This window comes from Pezoporus occidentalis, unplaced genomic scaffold (genome assembly GCF_034315485.1).
Source record: "Pezoporus occidentalis ecotype Australia unplaced genomic scaffold, CSIRO_AGI_Poc_V1 ctg150, whole genome shotgun sequence".
Taxonomy (NCBI): domain Eukaryota; kingdom Metazoa; phylum Chordata; class Aves; order Psittaciformes; family Psittacidae; genus Pezoporus; species Pezoporus occidentalis.
In genome coordinates, this window is record NW_026913317.1 from 1,135,416 (window position 1) to 1,154,258 (window position 18,843).

An 18,843-nucleotide genomic window follows, 5' to 3' on the forward strand; every position below is an offset into this window, starting at 1 on the left:
CTTCTCATTCCACCAGCAGCAGCTTAAGGAATACAGGGTATAAAACAACACAATTTGCATCCGATAATAACGTATTTAGATTAAGTTATTCAGAAAAGAATGATTTAAAACTTGCCTGTGCAAACAGTAGTATGCACAAAATTAAATCTTTGCAATGCCTTCTAGAAGCAATGGTTTCCATAGCCTGCAAAAGATACCAAGATTGACATGATCTTGGCTCCTTAATTACATCAGAGTGGGATTTTCTACTCCTAATGCTTAAGTGCATGTCAATACCAAGACAGATTGCAATATGCATATTACTATGCCAAGAAATCACTTTAAAATTATTCAATGTAATCTGTTAATAATTGAGTAACTTCTGGTAAAGAATTATTAAAAACAACACAAATTCATCAGTCTGAAAAAAAAAGAATTAATAAAAACCAAACGGTATATGGAGTCCCAAGATCTAAGCAACCTCACACTGAGAAATAACTATCTTCTGTATTCTGAGAGAACTATCTTAAAATGCTTGTATTTTTAAAATACTGGATTGCTATCTAAATCATGTTGCTTTCATTCCATTCCATTCATTCAATGCTTACTTTGTTCTCCTTTTGAGAACCTCTGGTTTTAATCCACCCAGTTGTAGGGTTCTCCTTTCCTAGCAAAAGTGATATCCTAATATTTAAAATTAAAAATCCTAATACTTAAAATTAAGTGAATCCTAAGTGATAGCCTAATATTTAAAATTAAAAGTGATGTGCATCAGTGTTCCAGACAGGATTCACTAACTGGAGATATATTTGCTACAGAGGTAGGAAAAAGCAGGAGGAGGAGAGTGCAGAAATAAGAGTTGCTATGCCAACCCACAAATGCTAATGGCATGAAAAATACAAAAAGGTCACAGAAAAAAAGAAAGCGAAAGAAAAGCCCAGATCAGAGTGTATGTGTATTTCATTTACTAAACAACACAGCCACTGTATTTAAAATCCTTCAAAACAATATAATTTGAAAAGAAATTGCAGCACAGTAGCACATTGAAAATCAGGTTGTCTTTGTCCCTTCTTCTGATCTAACTCTTAAATGCTTTATTCTTTAGAGTCCTTATCATTAAAATGGTGTTTTAAGGAAAAGTTACATATGAATTAATGGATTGGCCTGCAGGAACACCACCTAATGATTAGGGCAAATATTTCAACACAGAATAGCAAACAAGCATAATAAAGAAAATGAGTTAAAAGTGCATTAGGATTAGTTCTACATTAATTAGATCATGCATAAAGATATTTTTTGTTTTTTCGAGACAGAATTCTGTAACAAACTCAGACTCGTATCTCCCACCTAAATGGTAAAATGATAAATACAAATTTTTGAGAAATCTTTTATGAGGACTTTCAGCTGATTTTCAAATATTTGGGTCTGCTTCATTAAAAACAAACAAACAAAAAAAAAAAAAAAACAAAAAAACACACCAAACAAACAACTGTTCTGACTGTTTTTTCTATACTCTTCTAAGATTTGTTATGGCAGATCCTAGTAGTAACTCCTATACTCAAATATAATTCAAGGAGATGCATGCAGTACAGTCTTTTACATGAAACTCCTGCAACAGAGACTGTTTATGACAGAATTCAAACCCACCCAAAATACAGAATGGGTTTTCTTTCTCACTTGAAATATGGTTCCAATCTGGTTGAAATACCGACCATTTTAAATTACAATTTTCTTTGTTTTTCTAGTACTCTAGTACTAACAGCATGCCAATGACTTTTACCGGGTCAAACTCATGCCTTCTCCAGGGCAAAGGCAACAGTACTGGGATGTAGAAGGACTACCTGAGGACATCATCAGAGTATCCTCAGAAAGCCCATGGGGGAAGAGAGGAGGGCTGGGCCACAGCATACACTTAATGTTTTTGATGTGTACAGTGTCCTGACCTATTTATTATCAACTTTTTGAGTGGGCAGCAGGCAGAACATGGAAAATACAGAAATTCTACAGTATAACCTGAGTTTTCTAGCATAGAGTTGCAGATCCAAGATAAAGTTTTACGTAAGCTTTGGCTGAGCATTCAAAGAGAAATAAGTCGCACAACCTTTTGAAGTTCACTCATCGCTAATTAAAGAACTGCCAAGGCTTTACTAACAATTAAAAACTTGTCTTTAAAATCCCCAAAGAGGAAAATGCAAACAGCTGTTTTAATTAGCAAAACAGCAGATACTAATTAGCTTCTGTAACAGAGTATGCTGGTCCTTTAAGGAAAGGACCAGTTTCAGCCCAAGTTTGTTAGCAATTTAAACTGCAAATAGGACTGGAGTCAGATGCTGCAGAAAAAGCTTCTAATTCCTTGTGAAAGCAATTTCAAGTACACAAAAATGAGATTTTTATTTCAAGTAAGCTTTTATTCCTATTGTTCTTCTCGTGTCTGATCTTTATGGAACTGGGGCGTGTACAGACATTTAAACAGGGATTAAGGGTTATTTGAAATGTCTTTTCTTGTGATGATCCTGTAGGGATGATAATTGTAATACCTTCTGGGCAAATGGCCACTGTGTCTGGACACAGTAATATGTGTGTATCTGCACAGGAAACCCATCCAGTTCAGCAAGCCTGCTGTGAAAATACGGGTCATTTGGGCAGCCGATGCAGAATTCCTCCAAAAGAGCACATCTTTCTGTTCTCCCAACCTGTCTGGGATGGTTCTGAACAACTAAGAAAAACTCAGATGAAGGAGAAGGGAGGGAAGATAAAAGAGGCTGGAATTATCACCGTGCTGTGTTCAGAGTACAGATCCTTGGAATCAGCACATGTGCTCTTACAAGGTAACTGATGGCATTTCCATCAATTTTAAGGTTAAAAAAAGATAAGCCACATCCCATGAGTTATGCTGCCTATACCTATGTTTAGAGATAAACATTTTGGTATTAGTGGGGTCAGTTGCCATGGACATGATATCAATAATAAAGAGGATATTGCTGCAAGTAGAAGATACAACATAAATGCCAAAAGAGAAATGCAATACAAGAGTTTTAAAGTCAATTTATTTGTACTATCTACATGGAGTGAAAGAATATTTGACACAATAGGTATGAAATGATGGCCTCAAATAACTACAAAATTATTATATCAAATAATTTTGATAGCCATATATGTGTTTGAAACTACCAGGCAGTGGTCAAATCTTTCTTCCAAACATCTGAAAGACACTTCTCCTTCGAGAATGGTGTTTGGAAAAATCTAAAACTGTTGTGCTGGTGTTCCTACACTGTAGGACATGACAGGTCAACAGCTGTAACTGGAGGAAGAGAATTGCTGCTCTTTTACCATTCTGCATGCTTTGCAGATTCTACATTCAATAAGGAGTTACCAAGGTCAGATGGGAAATAAACGCCACTCTTCAAAAATTAATATGGGATTTTGATTAATGAATGGAATTTTAAATAAAACCAAAACCATTTCTTTGTAAACATAAGGATTGTGATGATAAAATACTTTCGTAAGATATAGAGAAATATATGAATGTACCCCCATACAAGCAAGACTGTTAATCTTATTTCTCTGGAATCTCAAGCAGTGTCACAGGATTCAGCTATCCACAAATAAAGCTACATACCCAGGAATCAGTATTGCTATTTGTGTTTATGCTTTCATGACATATTTTAACATCTCAGCTCTGCCTCCTAAATGGTTTCTGAATAATTTTATGTCTTTGTATAGTATTTCAACACCTGTCTTTCAAAACCATATGAGAACATCTTATTTTCTTTCCCTTTGAGACAACTACTTTTAAGTAGTTAGGAAAAGAAAACTTAATCCAGAAACACTGTGCTATATGAGGCTCTTCAGAGTAAAATACCAACTTCACAGGATTTAAGTGAAATTAAATGAGACCAGGATATAACCTCACCTGCATACATGGTCTGTTCTTGATGTTTACTGCTTTCTCTTCAAATTAGTATTCCTTTGTCTACTGATTAAACTTTCAGAGACAAGTAAGTTTTTCAGCAGGATGAGAGAGTATGTCACAGCAGAACTACAATTTCTGTAATTTAACTTGTTCTGCGTATTAAGGTATATAATGTGCATTCAGAATCAGGATTTTCTAACTATTTTTCTAGTGATAACATATACAAAGCTCAAATGTTTTCTCCGTCACTATGTTTTGTTTTTCCCAGCTTAAAATGCAAATGAGACATTTGGTTGAGACACTCCTGTTTTTCCAGTGAACAGAAGATGTGGCACTGTTCAAGCATTGTTCCTTTTGGGCCCCACCCTGCTCATGAAGAGGGTTCAAATGAGTTCAGTGAAATAACAAAGACATTTCTAGAGGGGAATCTTCTCTGGAAATACTTTTTAATGACATTCTAGTTGCTGAGGTGACCAGGCTTATTTGGCCTCAGGACAGATGAGGATCTTGTCCTTTACTAGAAGGACATTTTTGTTCTCGTATTACAAAAACAAGAGGGTTTACATCTAAATGAAACTGTATTGATTAAAACCATTCACTTTTTTATTCCCCAGGTAGAATAATACCTGTCAAAACTCCACAAATACACTAAAGCTGCTTAAATGGACTTTTATTAAAAATCTTGTTATTAACAACAAACTGATTATGACAAAATCAATCACTGCTGAGAAGCACCTAAGAATTCCAAATCCACTTCAGTTATAGAAGCTTGATCCTTAACTGTGAGAGAGGTTAAAACACAGGAGGAGGAGTTAAAATACATCAAATTATATCCTTTTTAGTTAGATCAATACTTCAGTTTGGGAGTACAACTAAAAAACAGATAAATATTACATTAAAATGTTGACGACCCAATAAAATATTATAAATAATCAGTACATGGTTATAGTAACAGATCATTGAACTACACCTCCTTAAGCAAAAATGTGAATAAGGACCTACTCTTTCAATCTGTCTTCCCAGTTGCATGTGTGTAAGCTTTTCCAAACTTCAAGTCAAAATATTTTTCACTTATCTTAAGTAAATGCTTACTTCTTGTAAACATACCTCTAAAAATTACTGCTTCCACATGCCAGCATCATGCCTAACTCAAGAGGTTCCACATGTTAAGTTTACAAGTACTGCAAACCTTTCCTGCTGCGCACTGGTTTGCTTTCCTCATAGAGAAAACACAACATATGAAAAAACAAAAACAAAACAGTGTTAACAGAAAAAAGAAAAAAAATCTTACTTACGAGTACTTTGTCAGCAGATCCAAATTATTATGCATGTTGATTGGATATGTCTCACTGAGATGAAATAGCTTCTCTAAGGCCTCATAAATGAAAATGATGCAGATAAGAGAAGCAAAAGCTTCTTCAGTAAACCGGGTAATGTAGCAGACTAGGGAGCTTGCATCAGTTGCAACAAGGATGATGCACAGGATTGCAGTCCACAGTCCAATGCTAGCTCTCAGAGAAAGGTATGACAATCCGTACTCTCTAAAAATAAAAACAAAACCCAAACAAAAAAAAACAACCCCACACAAAAAAAACGTTAAACACAGTTTATGTTCTGTTTTGTCCAGCCATAGTAATGCAAAAGAGATGCCTCCAAAATTTCCTTTGCCTAGGGATGGATGTGTGATTCTGGGGGCAGTCTGAAATGGAAATTATTTGCCTATTGTGAACTGAAGACACTGTCAAGTCAGCTCTTGACCTGAGCTGTCCTCCAAGTTAATGGGACACAAGAGAGCTCTATCTCTACTACAATAAGCGAACAGCTTTGAGAGTAGTCACACTCATGAGGTACGTGAGGTCCACCCACTTTTATCCCATATTCTGGCTTGTGCACAGTCAGCACCTGCCAATTTCTTCTTAAGCTGCAAGAGTAGCTATAATAACAACTTTCATCAAAATCTTGTATGATTATTGAATCTGACAGTAGAGACTCTGTGTTGCATGACACTATCACAGAGAACTGAAAGGTCTACCTGAAGGTGAGAAAAAAGCTTTTTGGGGTGGTAAGCAGGGTCTCCTACTGTACGTTGCTCAGGAGATTTTGATGAAGAAGTCTCCGTCACAGCAATGAGGCAGAAAAGCAAATACGACTGCAGAGAAGCATGATGGTTGCGGAGATTCAGACATAATTTTTACCCACTCTGTGGCAGAGGTATGTCATGTATAGCACATTAACGTAAACATGGGGATATGCTGCTCTGGTATGATGCTTCACCCCTTCTTTGTTTAGGTGGAGGAAGGGCATAATTAGTGATTATTGAAAGACGGCACCACTGCCACTGCACTTAATTCCTGGGTGAGAGGTAAAACCTTTTCCATGAGTTAGGGATGAGAAAAACCACAGATTAAAATGTATTGTCTCAGAGTAGAAAATGATACAATAATAAAAAAACAACCAAACAACAACAACAAATCAACCTTTTTGCATTAACACCAATTCACTTCTCTCAATTCCTGTGTATTTTTCAGACTTTGAAAGCCTAAGCAGTGCACTCAAAAAAAAACTGTTGATCTCATTCTGCAGATGCTGGAACTTTGGGATCAGTGTCTCTACCTAACAACACCCAAGGGATGATGCGTACCAATCTTCACTTACTTGCAAAATTTGAATAAGATCTTCTCGAACACTAAAACTGGTCCTGTGCTTCCAAGTATAGTGAGAGGCTGCCCGCCAAAGAGGGAGTATGCAATTCCAGTCATGGATGCTCCAAACAGTGATTCTATTGCACTCTGAATATGATACAGAAAGAAGTGTCCATACATTTTTAAACAGATTCTTTTTGCAATATCTTACTCTGTAGCCTTCTAAACATTGAATATAAACCAATATTTAAAGGTGATTCATGCAACAGTAAGCAAATACTAACCACAAACCTAGGAAAATTTGTTTTAAAAGTTCAGATTTAACACATACTATACGACCTTCAGTTGCTTCTCCCAGCAGACCACCAAATGTGATGACAGGAGACATGCAAGCACAGTAGAGAAATAAAAATGATGCCAGACACTGCAGACTGAGAGCATCCCTGAAGTCACTCCAGAAGAAGGGAGCTTTCCTTTTTATATCTAAAATCAATCCTCCAAAAAATCTAAAAAAAATTAGAAGAGGTCAAATTAATGAAAAAGGCATCTCAAACTTTCTTCCATAGTATTGCTTTAAATAAATTGAAGTTATTGTTCCTTGATCAAATGATACATACTCTTACAATTCATCTTCCCAGAAAAAAAGCTTCTGGGAACCCTGTCTTGATAACTTTAATCAGGAAATGGCATTTTTAAAACAAACTGATTTGCTTATTTCTCTCATAAAATCTTCATCTGATCATCCAGATGCAAAGTTTCTGAACAGTTGTTAGCTCCCACACATAAAACCTTATTTATTATGTGGAATAATTCTTTCCATTTGTTTAATCAGCCACCACAGTGCCCGTTTGCCTACATGTCTACATATAGAGTTTCACATTATTTACGAACCTGTTCCTCAATACACTTGATGATAGAATTGAATGTAGGCCACAATTTTCCAAGGACAAGAACTGACATCTTTTGTCATTTACACTATGCTAAATATAATCACATATTTAGGAACAGATGCTCCCTTACAATATAGTTAAAGTAAATATCCCCACAATGCTCTTTTTCTCACAGGCACCCGAAGTATCAGATGTTGCTGGGTTAAAGAGGAAGATAAAGTGCTACCATCTCCCTAAATATCAGAACAATCCTTCAAGCCATCAATTACCAGGTTTATTGGTAAGAGAACAGCTTACAGGCCATCATCTCCTTTGCCTCACTGTGCACACCAAAACTGCAGCTGAATCTTTTAGCCTTATGCAGGCAGGAATTGGCAGCAAGGTAAAAGAAAAGCCTATAGCACAACTAGACTGCACTATGGTCCCCACTAACAGCTGATGCGTGTACACCACAAGATATTAGATGAGAGAACTTAAGTATTCCTTGGGGCAAGTTCTTGCTTCTGATGTGTGTATATTGCAGCCACTGTGGTAATCATAGCCTCATGTACCAGGACGTATCATGGCTTACTGAGGTAAAAAACAAATGCTAGAGCAGTACAACCCAGAAACTTCAACTACAAAATAATTGTAAGCATTCGTAACGCATGGCACAAGAATATTCCCGACTTTTCCTTTGTGCTGTACAACAGTAAGAAATATTAATAAGGTTTAAGAAAGATCTGAACTTTATAAATAATAGAGAAAGCAGCCTGCAATAAATACAATGTGAAAACTCAAATCCTTTTGTCCTCTCTCTCTCTCTGCAAATTAGCATGTAGTGTCATTTTCAACCATGTGGTTCATGAATCAGGAAAAAATGCCCAAATAAAAATCATATGCCAAGCCAGTCACTTGAGCGAGAACCAGACCATTATGATTCATTTGAAGTGCATCACTTAAAACACCTAAACTCTTGCATATGCTTTCACTAACTTTCCAGTGCGTTGCAGTTCTGGTCCAGAGTGTCCTCCAGGTTGCTCTGCTTCCCCATGGGCTGCAGTTCCATTTGGCACGCCTGGGATCTTGCGCTTCTCCTACCAGAAGGAAAAGATATTTTGCATGGGTCTTAGCAACCAAAACATAATTTTAGCAAAGGAAACAGGCTTTGAGAGTTGAAAGACTAAACATGCAAATTTTATTCTAAGAGAAGTTCTTTAACCAGAACAGAAGGAATTGTGGTCTAAGAAATTTAAAGATCACAGAAAATTTTGTATCAGAAAACACTGTAAAGAGTAGCAAGTCAGGCAGCTTTGATCAATTCTTGCAATAAGCTTAGAAGAAAAGTAAACCATGCCTGATCAACATAATCAAAGATCCTTATGACCAATTACCCTTGAATCTTTAGATACAACTATCTGTCTTCATTCAGGAGCGAATTAATATTGATCTACACAAAATGTCATTGCTATACCATATGCTTGCAAGACAAGGGTTCTTTTAAAGCAAATTAAACAAAAGAGCACACAAAATGTCTATACAGTGACTCTGATAAATGCTAAACTCATGAGACTTAGTTCTACCTAGTAAAAATTCATCACAACGTTTAAAAGTGTCTGAATTTTACAGGGTACAAACCTGAGAGGGAACATTTTTTGGTGGTTCTATTCGAATTGTTGGGTCCCACTCTCCAGGAGGGAGAACAGTAACCTGATCAAGAAACTCATCAATTCCAGACACCAAGTCATTGCGGTCTTTTGCTTTGTAAGCAACATCATGGAACACCTGTGAAAAATGGGAGACAAATATGCAGGAGGAAAAGAGATGGAGAAAGAATACTCTCATAACCTTTTTCACAATGGCCCCTTTTCTCTGGAACAGAAAGCACTTCATACAGTTCCTACCAAACAATCTCGGCTTCAACTGACTATAGAGTTTCTATTAAATAGTTTTCATAGCAGCTCCAGCTGCTATGGAAAAGCATCCTTATGGGTGCTAAATGTTATAGAGGTTCTACAGTTTAAACACAATTCAACCAGAAAGTAACTGTGTAAAATGGAATCTTCTCTTTAAGGATAATTTTGCTTATGAACATTGTTTCTCTTTTTGTTATCTCCTTATGGCAGCATAATCTGGGCTGTTACAGAATCATGAAATGAAGTAGAATGCTATTCTGTGCCTCATTAGAATGATTAGCTACATTTCATTCGGACAATTCCACACTGGAGATTCCATATCAAACCTCCTCAGCCAGTACAAAATGACTAAAACCAAGCCATGAATAAAAATACCTCATCTGTCATTAGTGTTGCAATTGATCTTCCAATCTCATGGTACTGTTGCCCTTTACCCAGTGGTCCAAGAAGAATAAACAAAAATCTGGAAATAAAAGGGAAATTGCAATATTTCAAAGGATAGATGATTGAAAGTAACTATATACACTGCAGAAAAACTTAAAAACTGGACTAGAAGAACTTCTAAGACAAATATTATATATAATCTCCTTCAAGATCCTCACACATGCATTTAAACATGAAGCTCTAGTTAGAAAAAAATATGAAAATAACTTCCAAAAATATACCATAAGCTTCACAGTCAGACTTGACTGAGACTATCAAAGCCTCCTTACATAACCTCATCTTACATAATAAATACATGCAATTATAGTCTATGTACAGAACATATTAATTTATTTAATTCTATTAACTCAATAGAATCAACTATTTTCTGATAGGGCTACTTTAGTGCAATATTGGGGAAGTTAAATTACCCTGAATAAAATGAATTTTTAAATAATTCTTACTCCCATTAGGGCTCTGGATAGCATCTACTCTAGGCCTGGGGCTAGTGAGGTTCGATAAAATGTGGAGGATAGGTCCACATGAAATAACTGAAGTTCTCAGATGTGTCTAATAAGTGTCTTTGTTAAAGAAAGAACTGAATTCGCAACTCAGTAACTGACAAAAGCTGAAGGTCACATCACCCTGCCTCCACAAACTGAGAAAAACACGAAGAGAAATAAAAACAACTGTACCTCGTTGGAATCGGAACTTCTGCTACTCCTGTAAGCAGCACTGCAGGGGATAACCTAACAAAAGCAACAACCGCACGGTCCAGGAACTCCAGTTCACCAACTAAGATGTTTGATGCTTCAGCTCCAGGCGGTATCTTTTTCATAAAGTGTAGGTCAACCTGGGAAAAGTATATTAAATTATAACCCAAAAGCTATTAACAGGTATTTTTTCCACTATTTGTTGATAGAGACTCTCTGGTCACTGCACTATGATCTTAGACATTTCAATTATACAGTTTCTACTCTTCTTGTCTGTTGAGTATTTTTTTTAAGTAAAAATGTGTCTCAAAACCAAGCAACTGGTCTTTCATCATTTGACTGATTTTTTTCTTGGAAACACAGTTTACATATAGTAGAATTAATTTATAAAGACAAAAAAACACATTTGAAATTTTGTTAGGAATACAATATTAATTTCCTAGTACTACTTTTTATCAATAACCGTAACAGCATCAGTAATTCGTAACAGAATCGCTAAGTCATAACAGCAGAAGAAATGAAGACACCTAATTTGTCTATAATTAAAAATTCTGGAAATCATGAATTCATACTTCACAGTTCCCACACTATGATCTCAGTGAGAACAAAACCAGGTTCCACTACACGTAATTTTCCTTCTACTACTCTGACTGAGATGTATTTTTGTTTTGGGATTTAATGAAAGATGGTTGCCCTTCTGCTGAAAATAACTGAAAATAAGCTATGACCATGACTGTCTCAGGAGTAAATTGAAAGAACAAAGCAGAATAAAAGCTTTGGAGATTTAAGGCAGTGATGTTGACTTTCATGGGGACAGCAGAAAATCAGGAAAAGACAAACAGCTTCACCACGATGTCGCTACATAAACTCAAAGTATTTGCCTAGGAATGTGTTCATTTGTATTTATTTCCTTAGTATTAGTCCAGAGTTTACTCTGTAACAAAGTTCAACATGCAGTAATAGCATATATAATGTATGTTTGATTTCATTATGCACCAGTATTGTCTACATTTCAAAATGCATGAATTTTGTCATTTGCTTTCCTTTTATTAATCTAAACACAACAACAGCAACCAAATCCAATATAAACTGTTAAAGTGGACCATTTTAATGTCTATCTTACAGCCATCTGTCAGTACTAGTTTGCATAGTTTTTGGTAATATTTAGAAAATTGTTTTCTTGCAAATGGCTCTGGCACTAAATCAGAATTCAGATATAACACAGTTGCCTGTGTAATGAAATCTTATTTTTCTGAAATCACAGAGAGATGTCTAATGCCTTCCAAAAGTAACCTAGAACCATGATCAAACGCCTCATAAAGCTAAACAAGCAACAAATCAACCTAGAAGGTTGGAGACCAAGTACTTTTTCCAGGTAAAGTATCAGTGAGCTAAATTCTATTTCCCACTGAAATCACAAAATAAGTCTTCAGGGTTAAATACAAAACCAACACAGATTCCCTCTGCACCTAATTTTGGTGTCATAGATCATTTATAGCTGAGAGAAAGGAAGCAGTCTTTCAGGTCTATAGCAATGTGCATTCAGTACAAATTTTACCTTGTGAACAGTTTTAACACTTAATAACCAATGTCTTATGTACAACATGTTACAGTTGTCACCTTAAGGTCCCACTAACATACAGATCACACAATCAAGATTCAGACCTGAAGGAAAACATTCAGTCTTCTATCTACCAGAAAGTATTTCCAGTTATGTTTCCTGTACTATTTATCATCTTGAGAATCCACAATATTCTAGGTAGTAAAGGGAGCCCCAGTTAAAAGGAAAGTAGCTGGCAGAGTAGAATCAAACTGGGAAAATACACCTGAAACCCGGGTGTTACTTCCACTACACAACAAGAGCGGAGGTGGCCCTCACGTGAATTTAGGGCAAAGGCAGAATCTGCATCTTTCAAAGGCTTCATCTAACTTATCCATTATACATCCCTTATCACAAGCAGTCTTAAACTGTAGAGACCTCACGTGGATCTTCATCTGCACCCTAACCTAAGCCACATTTCATGACCTGGCACTAAATAGTCCCAGTAAGCTCCAAATAAACATGGAACTAAACAACTGATGTGGAGGCCATTCCACTCCAGGGCAACTCAAGGACTGAAAATGGTGGTGGAGGCCTTCCCCAGAACCAAACATAAATTGACATGAAGACAAACAGAAAATACCCAACATCACTTCTTAGGAAAGCCATGACACATACTAACCAGACTCATTTATAGGCAAGGCCGACCAGTATTCAAAGCAAGTCAATTATTTCACATGGTGTCGGAAAAAAGCAAACTGTCAGTATGGGATCAGGGTTTAATTCAGAAATAATGTCTCCATGTGGAGCATAGGAATGTTGCCATGAGAAGGGACGAGACTACGGACTCTTCATATATTTTGTATTTAAGGACAAATAGGGTTCCCTTCAGACTCTGGTATAAGAGGCAGAGACCAGCCAGATGCAGTTGTTAAACTGCCATCCCTATCTTGCTCAGATACAGGATCAAGTGGTGCTGTGACAGATCACCTCCTTATCACCCCCAAAATACAAAGTCCTAGTGGTGTCCCAAGAGGGAGAGGAGTGACACATTTACAAGTTCAAACACCAGAAACTATGTCTCCCTCTCTGTGCTGCTAAAGTAACATTCAAGACAGCATTTAGTGCCATGCCTTCCATTATTCATAAATAGATGCCAATATAATCAACACAGTCTCAGTGCTGTATTCAGATTAAGTCAGCTTTTTGAATCCACTCCAAAATTTGGAATATTTGAAGTAGCCCAAGGGAGAAAGATTAGCAAGGAGAGAATATGTGAGGTAGTCAAGGGTGCTTTTTTGTAGAAGATAAATGAAATTAATATGTGGAACAAAATTAGAGCAAGAAATCACAATACTCAAGAGAAAATTAGTGTACCGCTCTACTTTCCTCTCAATCTGTGCATATAATTCCAATTATAACCATTGGGAGCTATTGCAATAGCACATTTCAAGGGGAAATTGTACTTATGCATCTTCAAAAGGATAAATGGATCTATTTAAAGGCAGTAAAAAAAGATACTTAGATTACAATCCTTTACTGTTATTTTATTCCTGCAAACAAAAGCTGTTCCTTTCATATTCCTCACTTCCTTGTGGGTATCCAATAATGCCAAAGCTAGTAAAAAAAATTACATGTCGATCTCTTCTCAGGCCAGTTTAAATAGGAAGAGTTCTTTTGATCAGAAAAGATGCAGTACTACTAAAGGATGCAGCTTCCAATCCTACTTGATACAAACATCATGCAGCTAGATAACTGACTGGGATTTTGACCCCACAACACTGAAAGCAACTGGGGAAACATGCAAGAAAAGCACTACTGAAAGTCATGTTGTTCCCGTTCGGTTGTTATGAGCCTCACCTCTGCACAGCTTAATTTTGAACAGACAGCTTTATTTATATCCTTCACAAAATTTTGTATCTTGATATTCGAAATCTTGCCAAAACAATTAGCTTTATTTAACACTTTAGATATAAACATTGGGAAAACAAAATCATACCTGACTTTTTAAAGCATCATAATCTTAGTTTTAAATAATTTTAAAGTATTAGCATTACATTTTTAACAACTTGCTGCTGTTTATAGATCTCCCTGCTACCTCTGTAGAAATGTGGTCCATATCCACATCCCCAGCCCGTTTCTTCTGTCTTTGACAAAAAGATCTGTTTCTCATCTTTATTTTAGCCATATACCATTCCTAGTCTGGCATGTTCAGTCAAGAATTCGAATGGTGCAAATAGCTACTGCTGCTAGGAAATAAGTCTGGCACCAGATGGAGCAATCACATAACTCTACTTTTAGCACAGTTGCACTAACATTAAGATTCAACAAAGTGTTGTTCTTCAGAATTTTGGTTTAAATCACCTTTCTTCACTTCCTCAACCTTTGTTGTATTAATGTGTCAGCTGAAGTCATCTACCCCTGTCAGGTCTGTCATCTGTACCTAATGTGACAGTTTGTTTTAGGTACATAGAGACTTCTTAAACAAATTAGGATTCTCCTCTACATTAAAACCTAGAAGCTGTTTGCTTTTCTTTGCTATCTAGCATTGAACTGTCATTGCAATCTCCACTACTGCACAGTTAACATCTTTTGTGAAGCGTACTGAAATATCTTGGCTTGCCAGAAGAATTAAGTTATAGGTTTACAGAAACACATTCTGTTTGAGACATCTGGAATCCACGAGTTCAGGTTATAAAAAGCATAGTTTGCATTCAGGCATTACTTCTAAAACAGTAAAAACTTGAGAGGTAAATCTGAATTAAAAGAATTCCGAATTACTTTCCTACTTAGGTAATTCTGTTAATTTGTAAAAAATCCCCCTACAAATTGCACACCTATGATATTGTCATGCAATAAATTTATCCACACTTCTAAACTGTGATTTCCTGTTAACAGTAATTTATCAAGAAAATGAAAACTTCTTTTTTGTTGTATACAACTGTGTTGCCATGCACACAAAACTAATGTTGGAGGAAAATTTGCACTTCATAGCTTTTGCCAATTCACATGGATTCATGTGATTTAATTTAAAAGATCTATTTGGTAGTCAGAAAGCTCTTTTCACTGTCAGCAAACACTCACCTTGCTAAAGTCAACAGTGCTGTTTTCTCTGCTCACATCATTTTTGTTTTCAATACAGGCTGGAGCAGACTGTGGGGAAACAATCTGACCTGCTAAAAAAAGTACCATTATTACAGACTACTAACAATTACTTCAATAAATAAAGCAACATCCAACTTGTTAAAGACCTACATACATTTCATATCACATGTATATGAAGCATCCAAACATGGCATTTTAATTAAATACTTATTGAGAACAGCACATTCTCAAAATACAGAACATTCATCATGTGCAGTTGTCATTTTAAAAATGTGAAAGATACTCTTTAATATATTGGAAGACAAGCTTTCTATGCCAATTAAAGGTCATGATTTTTAAGATACTACATTTGATGAAAGTCCCGCTATTCACATGGGTTTCTTAGCAATTTCAGGAGCTGCCAATTTTGGATAATATCTGTCTACAAAAATACTCCTCACTGAATAAAACAGGATTATTAGTTTTCATAAATTCACTCATAATAATGCCCTGTTTATACCAACAGCTACAAAACCCAGCATAAAAATGGGCTGCTATAAAAACAGATGTATTGAAAACGCAGTATTGAACAATGTGATTATTGTCTTGTGTAAAACAAATGTTTCAGCAAATACATTTTCAAAAAATTCCAGTGAGGCTTTAGTACTTTGTAGAAGTTTTAAAAATATCTCAAGATGAGAAGCGGTTAAACATGCCTCAATCTCATAAGCAAACGGTAAAGCCTTTTGACCAATATATTCTCCCAGCAAAAGCTCAAAAACAGGATTAAGCCACAAGTATATGTCACACAAAGCATATTTTTACTTCATGCCAACATTGCCCCCGTCCGCAGCCACAGGCCACCATCCACACACTAAGGGCACACAAACCCCGCAGGTGGACCATTCCCTGCTTGCCTGCACTCTTCCTCCCTCCCTGGCACGGCAGGAACCGTGCACAGCTCTGAACACCACAACAAAGTACAGGAAAAAGTACTAAATATGTGAGCCAACTATCTCTTACTGCCCTAACACATACCCAGGAATAACTACAGAGTCCAACTGGCCCAGAGTCAGGATCTCGTGCCCAGCATATATTTGTTTCCATAGCAAATAAAGTCTCTCATATGACTGAGAAATGATGATGTGAAAACATTGGTTCTGGTGAAAATCAACCTAAACTTGCACAGTAACTAAGACCATATGTTCACGATACTTGAAGACAGTCAGAAAGTCCTCAGCTAGGCATGTCGTCTGGGCAACTCAAAAAGCCATGGTGGGTCCCCTTACACCACTGCAAACACATGCTTTCAGTTCAAGCATGTCCTCAGCCACAAACAGGAAACAGAGCACTTCACTGGATCCAGTCTAAACAGGACCAGAAACTTGCAAGAGGCTCTCAGCCACTGCTAAATTCCTTAACTATCCAGCTTCTGTCACAGCTGAGCACTACGGTATCCTTGTTTAAGCTGGTCATGAATTCCCAGTTGTAACACTTGCTCAGGGAAAAGGTTGGTTTTCATGAAAATCAACATCTCGTTTTCCACTATGCAAATCTCCCATAACACAAAACAGTTTTCAGACCCTTGTGCTGCATCTTGGTAGCATAGCCAGAGATATTTCACTTTGATTAAGAAGTACAGGAAAAAAATGTTTTCAAATGTATTGCTAGGAATCTTATTTTTAAATGTATCAATCTTAAAAATGTAAATAGTCCAATTTCTGATTCAGGACAAAGACAGATCACAGCAGGAACAGAAATTACGGCTTTTGTTCAGCACTACAGTGAAATAAACAGAGAATGGTAAAAAAAAGCAGACATGACAAGCATGTTAAACTAACCAAGTAGACAAAAATATGTCAGGATTAGAATTTACATATGGCAAGAACAAAGGACTGATTTCAGAAAGCACCATATTAATGTAACTTAAAGGAGTTCACATTAAAAGACTTAATTCCTTAATGTCACAAGATACAACTTTTGTAAATCTGAAGCTAGAAATTATTAAATATGCAAGATGCCTATAAATGGTCATTCAATTTGCCTTTTAATTAGAACGTAAAGAAAAACACTGAGCTCTATCACTGTTACACCATCACCTTTACATTATGGATCTCCATACACTAATTCACACTGTAATTTTTTCTGTATTGTTTATTTAGCAGATTTAGGATTACTTTTACAGAAATCATCCTGTATAACTATTAAAAATAATTAACACAAAAATTTTATTTCAGTACCACTCTGAAGATTTAAAGAATATTAAAAAAAAACCACCAAACTTTCCACTAATTCTAAAAGAGAAGTCTTTAAAATGCTCAGGGAAAATTTCTCCCTTATCTTACTCCCAGAAAACTGTAAATGTAGTAATACTAGTCCTTCCTAACTCTTAATTTCTTCCTTTTACACACTCCTCCATATTTTAGGATCTATATAAAGAGAAATACTTGTAATAATTACTAATACTAATGTACATACTATATTATAAAGATGTTACAAGAAAGCAACAGAAATAGTAGTTCATTATCTTTCTGCTGCTAATTAGAGATTTACATTTATACTTCTTTTTTCTGGAACCAAAATCTCAAGAAAATGAGAGCAGGGATATCTGCCAGGGAGATAAAAATATTGACCAACAAAGGAGTCAGAGCATGGACCACCTGTTACGAATACTGAAACTTTAACATCATAATTGGAGGTGTCAAAAGCCTCTAAGCAATTAGCATAACAGTCCAAAGGCTAGCTTTTAAACATTGTGTCCACTTTTCTTTTAGGAGAAAAACATGTAAAAATATACATGGTAGGAAATAAAAGCCACAACCAGTAAGTATGTGAAGTTTATAAGAATAGCATATGTTCTTATTCTGTGCCAACAGAAGACCTCAAACTTTGATTTACCCATATGCTGGAGTAATCCGAAAGAACATGAGTTTTACCTTGAGGCAGTAAGAGACGTTTAAATAGCTCTGGATCTTGAGACAGCTTTCTGAATCTTGGAACAAGAAGTTTGGGGGTTTTACTGTATTGAATATCAAACAAAATACACGGTAGAGAAGACAGGTAATTTTACTTTTCACATGACAGACATGGAGACAGTTTTTTAAAGAGCATCTTAAACTGCAGGAATGTGTTTCTTGTGCAACAGTAAAGTCAGTAAAATATGAATCTGGAACTAGGTCTCTGCATGGCCCTTCAACAGAAAAGTTAACACTAAAAGTACTGGTTTTTTGAGACAGTTTTGCTCCTATACACACATAGTTTACTAAATGTCTATATATTTTGCACTACGTAGTAGGTAAATGCTATGGTGACCCACTTCCTAGCAGCAGGACTGCAATGCTACATAGTTGGTTTTATATTGGGTAGCTTCCTCTACTTCTGATTAATGAAGTCATAAAAATTCATATTTAATTTTATGTATAATTTCATACTGACTTAAAGGAGGTATCTTTGGGGTGAATACTGTGAAGCACATGAGTAACTTTCAATGGGTTAGGACCAGAATCACACTGATGACAACCTAGTGAACACTGGCACCACCATGCTAGACTGGCTTTCCAAAGTCATTAAAAACACTCAGTTTGCTAAAGTATGTTGGTAATTATAGATGCGCTTTATTTTCAAGCCCCTTTTAATTTCAGGAACTGATTTTTTTTTTCCTCTGAATTAAGGACACAGTTTTTGGCACCACGACGGTCCCAAGAAGAAACAATCAATTCAAGATATATGTGAATGGAGAGCTATCACATCATATATAGACTACA

The 18,843-nt window shown here is 36.2% G+C and overlaps 1 protein-coding gene across 8 annotated transcripts in view; it reads right to left on the reverse strand.

Moving 5' to 3' along the window:
* The window catches only part of SLC4A10 (solute carrier family 4 member 10), a 151,148-nt gene that overhangs the window by 29,261 nt on the left and 103,044 nt on the right, over positions 1 to 18,843 (reverse strand). For 7 of the 8 annotated variants that reach the window (XR_009963294.1, XR_009963295.1, XM_062611058.1 and 4 more), the window contains 8 exons: positions 15,080 to 15,171; positions 10,438 to 10,595; positions 9,695 to 9,782; positions 9,042 to 9,188; positions 8,400 to 8,500; positions 6,866 to 7,040; positions 6,548 to 6,681; positions 5,188 to 5,433 (listed from right to left, as the gene is read on the reverse strand). Coding sequence is in view for 6 of the 8 variants with exons in the window: in XM_062611058.1 (XP_062467042.1) it covers positions 5,188 to 5,433; positions 6,548 to 6,681; positions 6,866 to 7,040; positions 8,400 to 8,500; positions 9,042 to 9,188; positions 9,695 to 9,782; positions 10,438 to 10,595; positions 15,080 to 15,171 (1,141 nt within the window). In the remaining 2 variants the exon portion in view is untranslated. The remainder of the gene's footprint in view (positions 1 to 5,187; positions 5,434 to 6,547; positions 6,682 to 6,865; positions 7,041 to 8,399; positions 8,501 to 9,041; positions 9,189 to 9,694; positions 9,783 to 10,437; positions 10,596 to 15,079; positions 15,172 to 18,843) is intronic. The other variant, XM_062611055.1, reaches the window with a different exon arrangement.